Consider the following 13,182-nt stretch of genomic DNA (forward strand, 5'->3'; position numbering starts at 1 on the left):
AAAACAACATGTCCCCAAGAGCCTCTGCTTCCTCAGTCTGGGTGAAGTCCATCCACGGTGCAGAACCAGAAGGCCGTGGAACCACCCACCATCTACCCACAGCCTGGAGCAGAGTTGCCAAACCGTGGACTCCCAGCTGACTTGCAGCACCTCCATAAATATGGTGGTTGTAAGTCCAACCCAGGAACGCCGACCAATACTCTCTTCTGTTGACAACATCCAGGACCTGCCTTTTTAGCAACTAAAGCTTGTTTACAAATAAAACAGTGTTCTCAAGTTAAAATATGGGGGGAAACTGATAAGACTACTCTAGTGACCAAGGGAGCAGCTCTGTCCATAGAAATACTCACATACCTCTTTAAGCCCAAGTAAGTGCAAATAAACTTACTTACTTAAGTAAGATGCAAATGAAAGTATCCAAAATCTGAGAAAATCCTAGTCACCTGCTGTATTCCTTGGCTTGTCTGGATGTCATAATCTCATCACAATGAGCAATCACGGCTCACTGCAACCTCTGCCCACTGGGCTCAAGCCACCCTCTCACAACACCCGGTTAATTTTTTGGTATTTTTGGTAGAGACGGGGGTCTCATCATGGTGCCCAGGCTAGTCTTGAACTCTTGAACTCAAGTGATACGCCTACCTTGGCCTCCCAAAGTGATGGGATTATAGATGTGAGCTATGGTGCCTAGCCTAGTATCCCAGTTTTCTCAGCTACCAATATCAGCCATAAAATGTAGCTGGAAAGAATTGGATTCATCAGTCTGAGGTATGTTTTTTATTTGTCACAAATTAAAAATGATTTTTATTTTAAAATAGTTTGACTCACCAGGTGTTACAAAATAGTACAGAGAGTTCCCATCTGCACTCTGAGCATGAACTCATATAATCTCCAAAACAGCTGTTTAAAATCAAAGTTGGTGCTGTTATCTCCATTTATGACAGGATAAGCTCAGAGAGGGCAACTTGTCTGAGGCACATAGCCAGGATGAGCTAGGGCAGCATATAAGCCCAGGCAGACTAGCCTCGGAGTCCATGCTGTGGTGAATCCCCTCAGAAGCAGTTGTATTAAGAACTGAAGTTGTACTTTTACACTGTTGGTGGGAGTGTAAATTAGTTCAACCATTGTGGAAGACAGTGTGGTGATTCCTCAAGGATCTGGAATCAGAAATATCATTTGACCCAGCAATCTCATTACTGGGTATATACCCAAAGGATTATAAATCATTCTACTATTAAAGACACATGTACACATATGTTTATTGCAGCACTATTTACAATAGCAAAGACTTAAAACCAACCCGAATGCCCATCGTGATTGACTGGATAAAGAAAATGTGGCACATATATACCATGGAATATAATGCAGTCACAAAAAATAATGAGCTCATGTCCTTTGCAGGGACATGGATGAAGCTGGAAGTCATCATTCTCAGCAAACTAACACAGGAACAGAAAACCAAACACTGAATGTTCTCGCTCATAAGTGGGAGTTGAACAGTGAGAGCGCATGGACACAGGGAGGGGGACATCACACACTGAGGCCTGTCAGGGGCTAGGGGGCAAGGGGAGGGAGAGCATTAGGACAAATACCTAATGCATATGGGGCTTAAAACCTAGATATCAGATTGATAGGTGGAGCAAACCACCATGGCACGTGTATACCTATGTAACAAACCTGCATATTCAGGGCATGTATCCCAGAGCTTAAAGTAAAATTAAAAAAAAAAAAAAAAAAAAAACTGAAGATGTTTACTTGCTCTCATTCATTCATCCCAGAGAAAAAGGCTTGAGTGCACACCCTGGGTCAGGCACTGGGAAAGGTGCTAGCTGGATAGGCAGTGATGAATAAAACAGACAGTAAATAGAAATGACACCATAATAATGTATCATATATTTTTAAAAAGCTACAAGATATTTTAAATGTTGTCACCACAAAGAAATGACAAATATTTGATAAATATCTGAGTGATGAATATGCTTATTAGCCTGATTTGATCATGCCACAATTATACATACACTGAAAAATCACATGGTACTTCATAAATATAGACAATTATTTGTCAATTATTTTTAATTATTTTTATTTGTATTTTGTATTTTTATTTTACTTAAAAAAAAAGTAAAAAAATAAAAATTACACCAATAAATATAAGAGGTACAAATTATGCTGAGTGCCCTGGTGAAAAGAGGAAAGGGGAAAACCCAGGGCTAAATGAATGAGAATTAGAAAGAGAGGGGGCATGAGGGAGGCAATTGAAGGAGGGGTTTGGAGGAATGTGTGTCCTTGGGTGCAGGTCACAGGAAGGGACTCATGAGCTTGATTCAGGATGTGTTGAGGTTTCTGGACTGAGATACGTCCAGTCTGCGGGAGGTTGGACATAAGGAAATCTGGGACTCTGGCATCACGGCTGGGTTGAAAGCAGAGGATGATAATGACTAAGGAGCAGGCTGTGGTTAAGCCGCCAGCAAGGATGAGACTTCCCGAAAGGAAGCTGCACAATGAGAAGGCAGGCAGAAGAGAGGAAAGAAGAAAATCACAGAGGTGGGGATATCTTTGCATCCGTGTGTCTCCAGTGCCCAAAACAGGGCCTAGCGGAGAAGAGGCTCTCGGTACCTGTCTGTTGCCTGGCGGGCTGAATGAACACATGGGCGACTGTCTCAGAGTCGCCTTAGTAGTGTCTCTTCCTCTCTAGACCTCCGTTTTCCTCTGTAAAAAATGGCAATAGCGACCTGGGTAGGGCGGGCAGCTGCGGCTGCTGGGGCTCGGTGCGGCCCCTTGAAGACGCGCGCCCGCATCTGCCCGCCTGGTGTCTGCGGGGCGCGGTGTCCACTGGAGCGCGAGAGCTGCCCGGACCGCGGAGGACAGTGGCCTCGCCTCCCCTGCGATCACCCAGGAGCTCCAGGCCGAAGGGGGCGTGCTGAGGAAAAGGGGTCCTGCACCTGGAGTGGGGCCGGCGCGGTGAGGAAGCCAGGGGAGACTGGGAAGCGAGGCCCGCGGTACGGAGGGCGCGGGGCGCGCGGGGACACCTTGGGGAGAGGCATGGTAGGGGCGGAAGTAAGGAGGTGAAAAGGAGAGGGAGATCCGGGAGACAGACCTGAGAGACCCAGAGGCCTGCAGAGGTTTTCATCTAGGACCCTTCAGAGCCCAAGAAAGAGCAGGTGCGGACGCGGGAGGGAGCCTCACGACAAAGCTGGCAGCACCAGTGACTGAAACGCCCCGCTGGGCAGCCCCGGGGCGCACTTCTGCCCAGGCAGCGCAGCAGAGTCCTGGAGAGCGCGAGGTGCTACGGCCCAGGCTGCCCCTAGAGGGCTGGCCCGAAGCGTTGGAGTCCAAAGAGGCCTCCCGCCGCCGCGGGGTGGCAGAATTGGGGGCAGGCGCGTCCCACCGACCCCAAGGGGTGGCCCCGCCCCCAGGGCCGGGGGGGGGAGGCCCCACTGTGGGGGGCGGAGTTGTCACCGCCCCCTCCCCAATCCCCGCGGACTGCGGCCGCTTCTTAAGCCCGCGGCGCCTCTAGCAGCCCCTCACTCGTCTCTCCCGTCAGTCTCCCTCCCGCGCGATGGCCTCGGCGCTGAGCTATGTCGCCAAGTTCAAGTCCTTCGTGATCTTGTTCGTCACCCCGCTCCTGCTGCTGCCACTCATCATTCTGATGCCCGCCAAGGTCAGTTGCATCTCCAGGCAGCCCCGCGGACACCGGGCGCCCGGTGCCCACTAACGGGCGCCGAACCTGGGAGCCCCGAGCTGAAGCGCACGAATTCCGCGCGGGGCACAGCTCTCCCCAGGCGCGCGCACTCGGGAGCTCCAGGTGCCAGATGGGAGGTGCCCTGAAAAGAATCCGAGGGGCATGGCGACCGCAGGGCGCACCAACCTTGGGGTTTATGGATCCCAGGGCGCAGGAGCTGTCAAGGCAAGCACAGAAACCTCGAAGTGAGCACAGATCTCAGCCACACAGATCCCAGCCTTAGACTGAGCCCTGGCTCCGAATCGAATCTCCCCACAGTGCATAACTCCGTTTTCCCCAAAATGTCACCTATGCCAACAGGGAGCCTGGGAGCTTGCCTTTCCCTCCATCTTTTCTGTCTCTTCCCTTCGCCCATGGAGACTTCAAGCTGTAGGTGGCTTCTGCCCTCAGGAGGGACCTACAGGAAAAGATCGTCGCCACGTGGACCCTGCAGTCTTTGCCACTCTCTGGCCCTTCCTTGGGCCTTAGTGTCTCTGTCTATGATCCACACTTCTTCCAACCCCGAGAGCCACAGCTGAGTCAAAATCCTGCTCCAGGTTGCAGGCCAGTCGGGAGTTGGCCTGCTTTGCCCGCTGCCTGCTGGGGCTGTGGCAGGAGGCGGGACACATTCCCAGAGCTCACGCCTTGGGTGGCAGGACCTGGGGTTGCAGGGAAGCTTCCTCCCAGGCCCTGGTCTCCTAATGCTTCTGGGAGGGAGAGAGAGAATGAATGGTCTTGGCCGCAGGGTGGGGGCAGGCTCCGCTGGGCTGTGCACAGCCAGTTTGGCAGAGGACCGAGCCCTTTGAAGCCTTTTGTGGCTGCTGGCTGCTCCTTCCTTGTTCTTTCTTTCAGCCCTTTCACTCTCAGCCCAGACAGGAAACCTCCAGCTCCCCCCACCCCCAGCCTCCCCAGGCAGGTTTGGGAAACAGAGGAGTTCTTCATGGGATGCTCTGGGGGCAGCTCTAGAGGAAGGGGGTGCTTTGGGGCATCAGAAAGCCAAACTGCAAGAGAACTGGACTTCCATCATTCTCTCATCTTTGTGACTTTAGCCAAGTGCCTGTGCTCTCTGGGCCTTGGTGTTCTCATCTGTACAATGGGACTAGGTGGTTTGGTTCTGACACTTTAAGGCTTTGGGAATCAAAAGGGATTAACGTTGGTTCCTAGGATGGGGGCCGAGAGACTGGGAGGAGCCCTTGGGTGGGCCTAGCACAGGCCCTGGATGTGCCAAGGACAGCAGATCCAACTGTGGAGGCTCTGGAATTGCCACACCACCTGTGAGCAGTCATACTTCCTCTGTAGCAAAAGGTTTGTGGCCGTTATTGCCCAAAGGAAAGAGCCAGGCAGGAGAGCTGGGATTTTAGTTCTGCTGGCAGAGAGTGATGTTCCCTGGAATAATTATAGTAGCTTGGCTGACCTTCCTTCCCCAGGAGACCCTACTCACACACACACACACACACACGCACACACACTGAGCTGGAACCCCAACTCACCATGTGTTGTTGTTGTGTGTCTATGTGTGTGTGTGTGTGTGAGAGAGAGAGAGAGAGAGAGAGAGAGAGACAGAGAGAGAGAGAGACAGAGAGAGAAAGAGAGAGAGATTAAGCTGTCCTGTGAGTGAAGACCAGAGAGGGGAAGAGGAGAACCCAGGGAGAGTCCTTCTAAAGACTGCCTTGAGGAGCTTTCCTTCTTATTGGGTTGGTTGAGGACCCTGTACCTTGTCTTCTTGTTTTTTCCCTTTGTGCCTCTGTTTTGGTCACCCTGCCTCCACCCTGCATGGCCACCCCATTGTGCAAGGAAATCCAGAGAGTACATAGCACGGGCAGGGCAGCTGGGAAGCTACTGAGAAGCCGGCGGGACCTTGGCAGCCTGAGCAGCACAGTCCTTGCCAGGAGGTGACTCCCAGGGCACACTACCCTCTGCCAACACCCAGGCCCTTCTCCTCACCCGCTGTTTCCAGTTTTCCTGTCTCTACCTTGGTTTCTTCCTGGCCTCATCTCTGCTCTACTTTCTCTATCCTTTCTCTAGGTCCTTTTTTATTTAAAAATTCATTTAAGGCAGGGCGTGGTGGCTCACACCTGTAATCCTAGCACTTTGGGAGGCTGAGGCAGGCAGATCACAAAGTCAGGAGTTTGAGACCAGCCTGACCAACATGGTGAAACCCCATCTCTACTAAAAATACAAAAATTAGCTGGGTGTGGCAGTGCACACCTGTAGTCCCAGCTACTTGGGAGGCTGAGGCTGGAGAATCGCTTGAACCTGGGAGCCGGAGGTTGCAGTGAGCCGAGACTGCGCCCCTGCACTGCAGCCTGGGCAACAGAGCAAGACTCCATCTCAAAAAAAATAATAATTTAAAAAAATAAATGATAAATTTCTTGTATCATTTATTTTATTAAAATGTAAAAGGATTCATTTTACAAATCTGTAAGGTATAAAGTAAAAATGAAAATACTCTCAAATTCCATAAGTTATTCATAATTTGATGAACATCTTTCCAGAAACCAATCAATCTCTTCTCTCTCTTCCCAAACACACACACAAATACACACAGAGTAGGTTTTGCCTGCACTTTTTCATTAAGTGGTATGCCAGGACACCGTGACTTGTTAATGTCAGACTTTTCTAACATCCCCTTCCTATCCTACCCTCTCCCCTGACACTGTGGGGGCCATTCTAGACTAGGAAGGGTCAAGCCTGTTGACTTCAGGGATGAGGCACCTCCTGGGCTTCCAAATAGCGGGGTGGAGATGAGGAGGCAGGTAACTTTGCATCTCATCCTCTTTCCTAGTGGGTATGTTTGACGCCTCCAGGAATGTACATTGGTGACATGTGCCACCTACTGCTTCTAAATTTAGAGAATCAAAAGCTACCGAGGACTTTGTGTGCCATATGTGAAAAATGAGCACTTCTAAATCCCCAATTGGAAGATGAAGACATGAAACGAGAGGAGAGAGACCAGGGTTGGGAGCAGGAGGAGCAATCTTTGAGTGACATTGTTTAGAATTGCTGTCTCATGATAATAGTAAGAAACAAACTGATTTTTAGCTAATATTATTGTTTTAAAATTCTCTCCAATGCACCTTCTCATTATCTGCTCCTGGAGGGGATCATTCTCATGGCCTGCCCAGGGGTACACCCCTGACACCAAGGCCCAGAGGAGTTAGTGACTGCCAAGGGCCAGACAGTAGCTGACAGTGGACACCAATCACGTCTGTCTGGTGTCAAAGCCTGGGCTTCCAGTCACGCTACTGTTCTGTCTTTAGTTAAGTGGCTGTAAACCAGCATTGATCCTTTCTCCAGCCCCCACCCTGCCCCACAGCAGGGGAGCTTTGGCAAAGTAGAAAGACTTTGCTGTCCCAACTGGAGACGGTTCTACTGGCATCTCATAGGTGGAGGACAGCAATGCTCTCAACATCCTGCTGTGCACAGCCCCCACAACAAAGAATCATTTAACCCAAAATGTCAGTGTCAGTGTGCCTGGCTGAGAAACCCTGCCTTGCCAGTAGGGAGGTGCCCTGGGTTGCTCATGGGATGCTGAAGAAAGATTTATTTTTTTTTTGTGGCTGATAACACAACCCAGACAAGGAATTTCTAAGTCTTCCTGCAATGTGTTGTGCAAATAATACATGTTCTTCTGGGTGATGACAAGCAGTGATTGCGTCCAGGTGCATCTGTTCTTCAGCAGCTTTGTCATAGCTAAACGCGGATGAATGCCGTTGATTCCTTTAATAAGCATTTGCAAAGATATCCTAAGTGTTAGGCCTGTTTTAGATGCAGAGGGCAGAGTGAATCTAGAAATACAGCAGGTTCTTGAATAATGTCGTTTCATTCAACACGATTTCATTATCATGTTGATCAGGGGGAAAGGAAGGATCTTTTGAGCCCAGGAGATGCAGGCTGCAGTGAGCTGTGATCGTGCCACTGCATTCCCGCCTCCGCAACAGAGTGAGACATTGTCTCAAAAATAAATAAATAAATAAAGCAAGAGAGAAAGAAAAGAAAATGATTACTGGCTGGGGTCACTGTCCGTGGAATTTGCACATTATCTCACGTCCGCAAGGGTTTTCTCCAGGTACTGTGGTTTCCTTCTACATCTCAAACATGTGCATGTTAGGCGAATTGGAGTGTGTGTTCTTTCCCAACCTGAGTGAGTGTGGGCATGCATGCGAGTGTGCACTCTGCAGTGGAATGGCATCTTGTCCAGTGCTGGTTCCCACCTGCACCCTGAGCTGCTGGGACAGGCTCTGGTCACCCAAGGCCCTAACCTGTTGTAAGTGGGTAAATAATTATCTCACCTGTTTTTGTTCATGTTTCTTAAATATCTGTATAGCTCGCGTTTATTTTGGTGTTTAATATTGGAAGTGTTTATATCGAAGCTCTGTGATGTTTTCATGATCAGGAATATGCTGTAGACACTGTTGTTTCTAGCAATTGGTCTATGGGAGTGTTGGTTTCTGTTGTTCCGCTTACACGTTGCAGCTTCCGAGAACCAGTCGATGGTGTGAAGGGAGGACTCACTGTACTGTTTGTGCTCTCGAGTCACACACTGCTTGTGGTGGTAGAAGGACAGTTGAGGAAACAGGGACAATCCCATATGCTAACGTCTGCGGTGGGGGGGTGGTATTCAGAGGAAGGGCACAAACCAGGCTGCGGAGGGGGCATAGGGAGACATCTAAGAAGGAACTTGGAGCTGAACCCTGAGTCCTCACCCCAGGCCCAGGGCCTGGATAAGAGGAGGAGGCTGTGAGAGGAAGAGCACCCACCTCGCTGCCTCAGTTACTGAAAGTGCTTTGGGGTGACTGGAACCCAGGGTGTGAGTGGGTGACAACAGGAGGCTGAGGGGATCCATAGAGCCTGGTCCCTCGAGGAGGATCTTTGAAGTCCTGCTGAAGCACTTGGGATTTGTCCTGAAGGCAACAGGAGTCTTTTAAACAAAGGGGTTGTTAATAAGTAAAATTTCGATGACGCAAAAGAAATAGCACTCGAAGATATGTCCTCTCAGCATGGCAGTTTACTTGTATAGAAGGATGCAGGACACATGATGGAGCAATGATGGCTGCTGCACGCTTGGACAAGCGGGGAAGCGGTACTTATGGCTGACGGGGGTCATCCCTACTGCTGTGTCGTTCCCTATTGGCTACGGTTAGACTGCACAAAGTAGACTAATCCTGATTGGCTATTTTCAAAAGAGCAGGGGTCCAAGCTGGAGTGGCAGGGTGGGTGTTTTTGTGGGAAGGACGGTTGTGGGCATGTCAGAGCAGGTAGCTGGGGTGACTAGGTGACTGGGATGAGTCAGGATGGAGGAGGGGGTGTAAGGGGGTAAGGGGAGCAGAGGTGAACTACTGATGAGCCCGGTGGAGAAGGTTGTTTACTGGAATTATAAGGAAGTTAAACTTTAAAATAGAGATTTAAATAATAAGAGAGATGGACATACTGACATACTGATTATTTGAAGAGAAACCTGGGGTTCGCTATAACACGGTGCTAGGATCAGATTTGCTGCAGAGAAAGAGGGAGGACAGTATGGGTTGATGCAGATAGGAAGAACAAATGAGAGGAGAATTGCTGTGAGATATGGAGAGAGGAGGAGATGCGGCCCGAGCAAAGGCAGTGGCCATGGGGATAAAGGAGGGGTGGGAAAGAGGCCCCAGAATAAGAGGTCAGCGCGGGAGGTCGGCGACTGATTTAATTGGAGGGGGCTGGAATGAGGGAGAGGGTACAGCCTGGGTAATTAAATTAGAATGATAATAAGAATGCTGATGAAACATAAAACAACCTAGGGAGGTGGCTATTTTTATTATGTAATTATGATCATTTTTATTTCAATAGCTTTAGGGGTACACGCAGTTTTTGCTTACAGGGATGAATTGTACAGTGGCAAAGTCTGAGATTTTAGTGCACCCATCACCTGAGTAGTATATGAGGTGCCTAACGTGTGGTTTTTTATCCCTCACTCCCCTCCCAACCTCCCTGCTTCTCAGTCTCCAGTGTCGTTTATACCACACTATATACCTTTGGGTACCCATAGCTTAGTTCCCACTTATAAGTGAGAACGTGCAGTATTTGGCTTTCCATTCCTGAGTTACTTCTCTTAGAACAATGGCCTCCACTTGCATCCAAGTTACTGCAAAAGACATCATTTCATTCTTTCTTATAGCTGAATAGTGTTCCATGGTGTCTATCTACCACGTTTTCTTTATTCACTCCTTGGTTGATGGGTACTTAGGTTGGTTTCATGTCTTTGAAATTGTGATAAGTCCTCAAACCAAAGAGGTTAGATTATTGATGCAAAGTTCTAGGATGAGAGAGGGGCCAGGCCAGCAAGTGCTTGTTTGAAAACCCAGCCCAGTCTCACCCCAAAGCCAAATCCCAGTGCTAAGTGGCTAAAGGTGGTGAATGGAACGTTCACAGAAATGTAAGTATGAATAGCATAGCTTGAGGCCTTTGTCATTAGAGAGATGCCAGTGGGAACACCAAGAGCCATCTTCTCAATTGTAATGAAAACGACCCCAAGGCCCTCGTGGTGGCTCATGCCTGTAATCTTAGCACTTTGGGAGGATGAGGCAGGTGAATCATTTGAGGTCAGGGGTTCGAGACCAGCCTGGCCAACATGGTGAAGCCCTGTCCCTATTAAAAATGTTTTTAAAAATAGGCAACTGTAATCCCAGTTACTGGGAGGCTGAGGCAGGAGAACCACTTGAACCCAAGAGGCGGAGGTTGCAGTGAGCCGAGATCACGCCACTGCACTCCAGCCTGGGCTACTGAGCAAGACTCCATCCCCTCCCCCCCAAAAAAAAAGAGAAAAGAAAAGAAGAAGACCCCAAGCAAACCTTGAAAACTCCCAGTGCTGGCGATTTTCTGGAGGAGCTGGTTTACAGGCACATTGCTGGAGCAGAGAAAGTCAGAGCAGCCCCTTGAGAAAGAAATTAGGAATAGGTATTAGGAATTCCAGGAAGTGCTTCCTGGAGCCTCTCCTAAAAAGGGAAAGACCGATTTAAAAACAGGTGAGCCAAAGAAAGTAGAGTGATCACAGCATTCTTTTGAGGGCCGAAAGAAATCACATTTACTCAGATGCAGGAAGGCAAAGGGGAAGTGAAATGATCTGCCAAACCTACAGAGTATTTCAGTTTTAAAAATGATCAGCATGAACATTACTAGCCAAATGAATAAATGACCACAGTAGAACGTTGAGAAAAGGAAGTAGAATTGAAGGCGAACATGGAGAAAAATTGCACTTAGCTTTCAAAATGGAGAGAATTTCACTATTTTGTAAAATGATTTTGTCTAATTCTTACAGCATGTCATTAAAAATGGTATTTTAGGCTGGGCGTGGTGGCTCATGCCTGTAATCCCAGCACTTTGGGAGGCCAAGGTGGGCGGATCACCTGAGGTTAGGAGTTTGAGACCAGCCTGGCCAACATGGTGAAACCCCGTCTTTACTACAAATACAAAAAAAAAAAAAAAAAAAAATAGCCGTGCATGGTGGTGGGTTCCTGTAATCCCAGCTACTTGGGAGGCTGAGGCAGAAGAATCGCTTGAACCTGGGAGGCTGAGGTTGCAGTGAGCCCAGATCATGCCATTGTATTCCAGCCTGGGTGTCAAGAGCGATACTCTGTCTCAAAAAAAGTATTCTATTCTCCTTTTCCTTCTCCTCTTCCTCCTTTCTTTTCTTCCTTCTCCTTCCCCTTCTTACCCCTTCCTCTCTTTCTTCTATCCCTTCCTCCTCCTTTTCCTCCTTTTTCCTTCATTTTCCTTTTCTTCCTTGTCCTATTCTTGGTCTTTTCTTTTGAGAGACAGCTAATCCAAGGTTTGAGAAGATGAAAGAACTTCCCTGGAACCACACAGCTGGGAAGTAGGGAGGGGGAAGGAGGGACGGGAACAGGGCAGGAGTCCTTTGAGGATGGATCCTGCGCCTGCCTCCCTGTCCTGACCCCAGAAAGCTGTGCTGACCAGGGCTGGGGAACAGGATGACTTTGAGGCGGTTCCCTCTGAGGACACCGCTGTGTTTTGGCGATCCATGCCAGCCACTGTCAGGGGTATTCTGGGGGTGGGGAGAGCGAGGCGGCCCCACGCCGAGGCCTCAGGACCGTCTCTTCAGTTTGTCAGGTGTGCCTACGTCATCATCCTCATGGCCATTTACTGGTGCACAGAAGTCATCCCTCTGGCTGTCACCTCTCTCATGCCTGTCTTGCTTTTCCCACTCTTCCAGATTCTGGACTCCAAGCAGGTGAGCAGACCCAGGGGATCCTGGTGACTTCCTGGTTCTCCCCTTGCCTCTTTCTCTAGTGCCCCCTTTGAGCCATGCAGGCCTGGGGGTGACTGGAGAAGCTCCATTTGTGGATCCCCCTGGCAGGGAGACACCACTGGAGCCTGCATTCCCACTCCAAGCTGTCCCTGAAGTCAGCATCCGGGGACTTGGGTGGCTCAAGAGTTTGGCAAGGGGCAGCCCTGATGGGGCCTCCGTGCCATGTTCTAGGTGTGTGTCCAGTACATGAAGGACACCAACATGCTATTCCTGGGTGGCCTTATCGTGGCCGTGGCCGTGGAGCGCTGGAACCTGCACAAGAGGATCGCCCTGCGCACGCTCCTCTGGGTGGGGGCCAAGCCTGCACAGTAATTACGCCTTCTCTCTGTTGACATGTGGCTCTGCGTGGGCCCCAGGGCTGGAAGGGGGTAGAGGGTGGTACGGACCAGACCACCCACTGGTGAGGACAGCCCATGGGATTACCTGGGCTTGGCTGGGTGGAGTGAGTTACAGCCTTAGCTGGAGACACCAGATGCACGTGTGGTGGTGGCCCATGGTGAGCAGCAGTAGGTAAGGGTCTCTGAATCCAGAGGAGGTGGGTTAGCAAGAGTCCTTGCAGGCTTGGAAGGCTTCCAGTGGGAGGCAGCTAGCTGCAGGGTTCCACAGGGAACAAATCAAATAGAGGCTGGATCAAGCTGTGCCTGATGAGGGAGGGGAAGCAGACCAGAAGTGGCTCAACTACCCAGCTCATGGGGAAGCAGAAAGGTCCTCGCTCCAAGCTGGGGCATCTATTCCCCCTGTAAAGAAGCTTCTTTTCTTCCCCGACATCACTCTGTATCCCAGCTTCTCTCTCCATTTCCAAGATCTCCCCTGCCAATCTAGCTGGCCATTTCCAGCTAAGCCATGGAGTCGATATAATCAATCATAATCATAATGGGTATGTTGAGTGTCTACACAGCCCCAGGCATGATACCAGGAGCTTATTCATTGCCTCATTTAATTCTCACCGCAACTCTGAGAGCTGAGTATTCTTCTTACCACCCACATTCTGTAGATGAGGCATTCCAGGCAGAGAGGGATAAAGTGATTTGCTCATGGTCATGTGGGGATTGGACCCAGCGTATCTGATAAGGCCTGTGTCCTCTCTAATCAGAAACTCAGGGCACATCTTCCTTTTGAGGCAATGTGTCACCTCAATGTTGGCATGTCCTGGGCTCAG

General features: G+C 49.7%; 2 protein-coding genes across 7 annotated transcripts in view; one reads left to right on the forward strand and one right to left on the reverse strand.

Annotated features, from left to right (window-relative positions):
- The window catches only part of LOC108306442 (polyunsaturated fatty acid lipoxygenase ALOX12-like), a 271,605-nt gene that overhangs the window by 202,783 nt on the left and 55,640 nt on the right, over positions 1-13,182 (reverse strand). The window lies entirely within an intron of this gene.
- The window catches only part of SLC13A5 (solute carrier family 13 member 5), a 31,934-nt gene continuing 22,078 nt past the window's right edge, over positions 3,327-13,182 (forward strand). For 4 of the 6 annotated variants that reach the window (XM_017531732.2, XM_017531731.2, XM_017531728.1 and 1 more), the window contains exons 1-3: positions 3,327-3,661; positions 11,817-11,945; positions 12,195-12,331. In XM_017531732.2, the coding sequence (XP_017387221.1) occupies positions 3,560-3,661; positions 11,817-11,945; positions 12,195-12,331 (368 nt within the window). In that variant the 5' untranslated portion in view covers positions 3,327-3,559. The remainder of the gene's footprint in view (positions 3,662-11,816; positions 11,946-12,194; positions 12,332-13,182) is intronic. The other 2 variants (XM_017531730.2, XM_017531733.2) reach the window with 2 other exon arrangements.

This window comes from Cebus imitator, unplaced genomic scaffold (assembly GCF_001604975.1).
Source record: "Cebus imitator isolate Cc_AM_T3 unplaced genomic scaffold, Cebus_imitator-1.0 Scaffold72, whole genome shotgun sequence".
In the NCBI taxonomy this organism is placed as follows: domain Eukaryota; kingdom Metazoa; phylum Chordata; class Mammalia; order Primates; family Cebidae; genus Cebus; species Cebus imitator.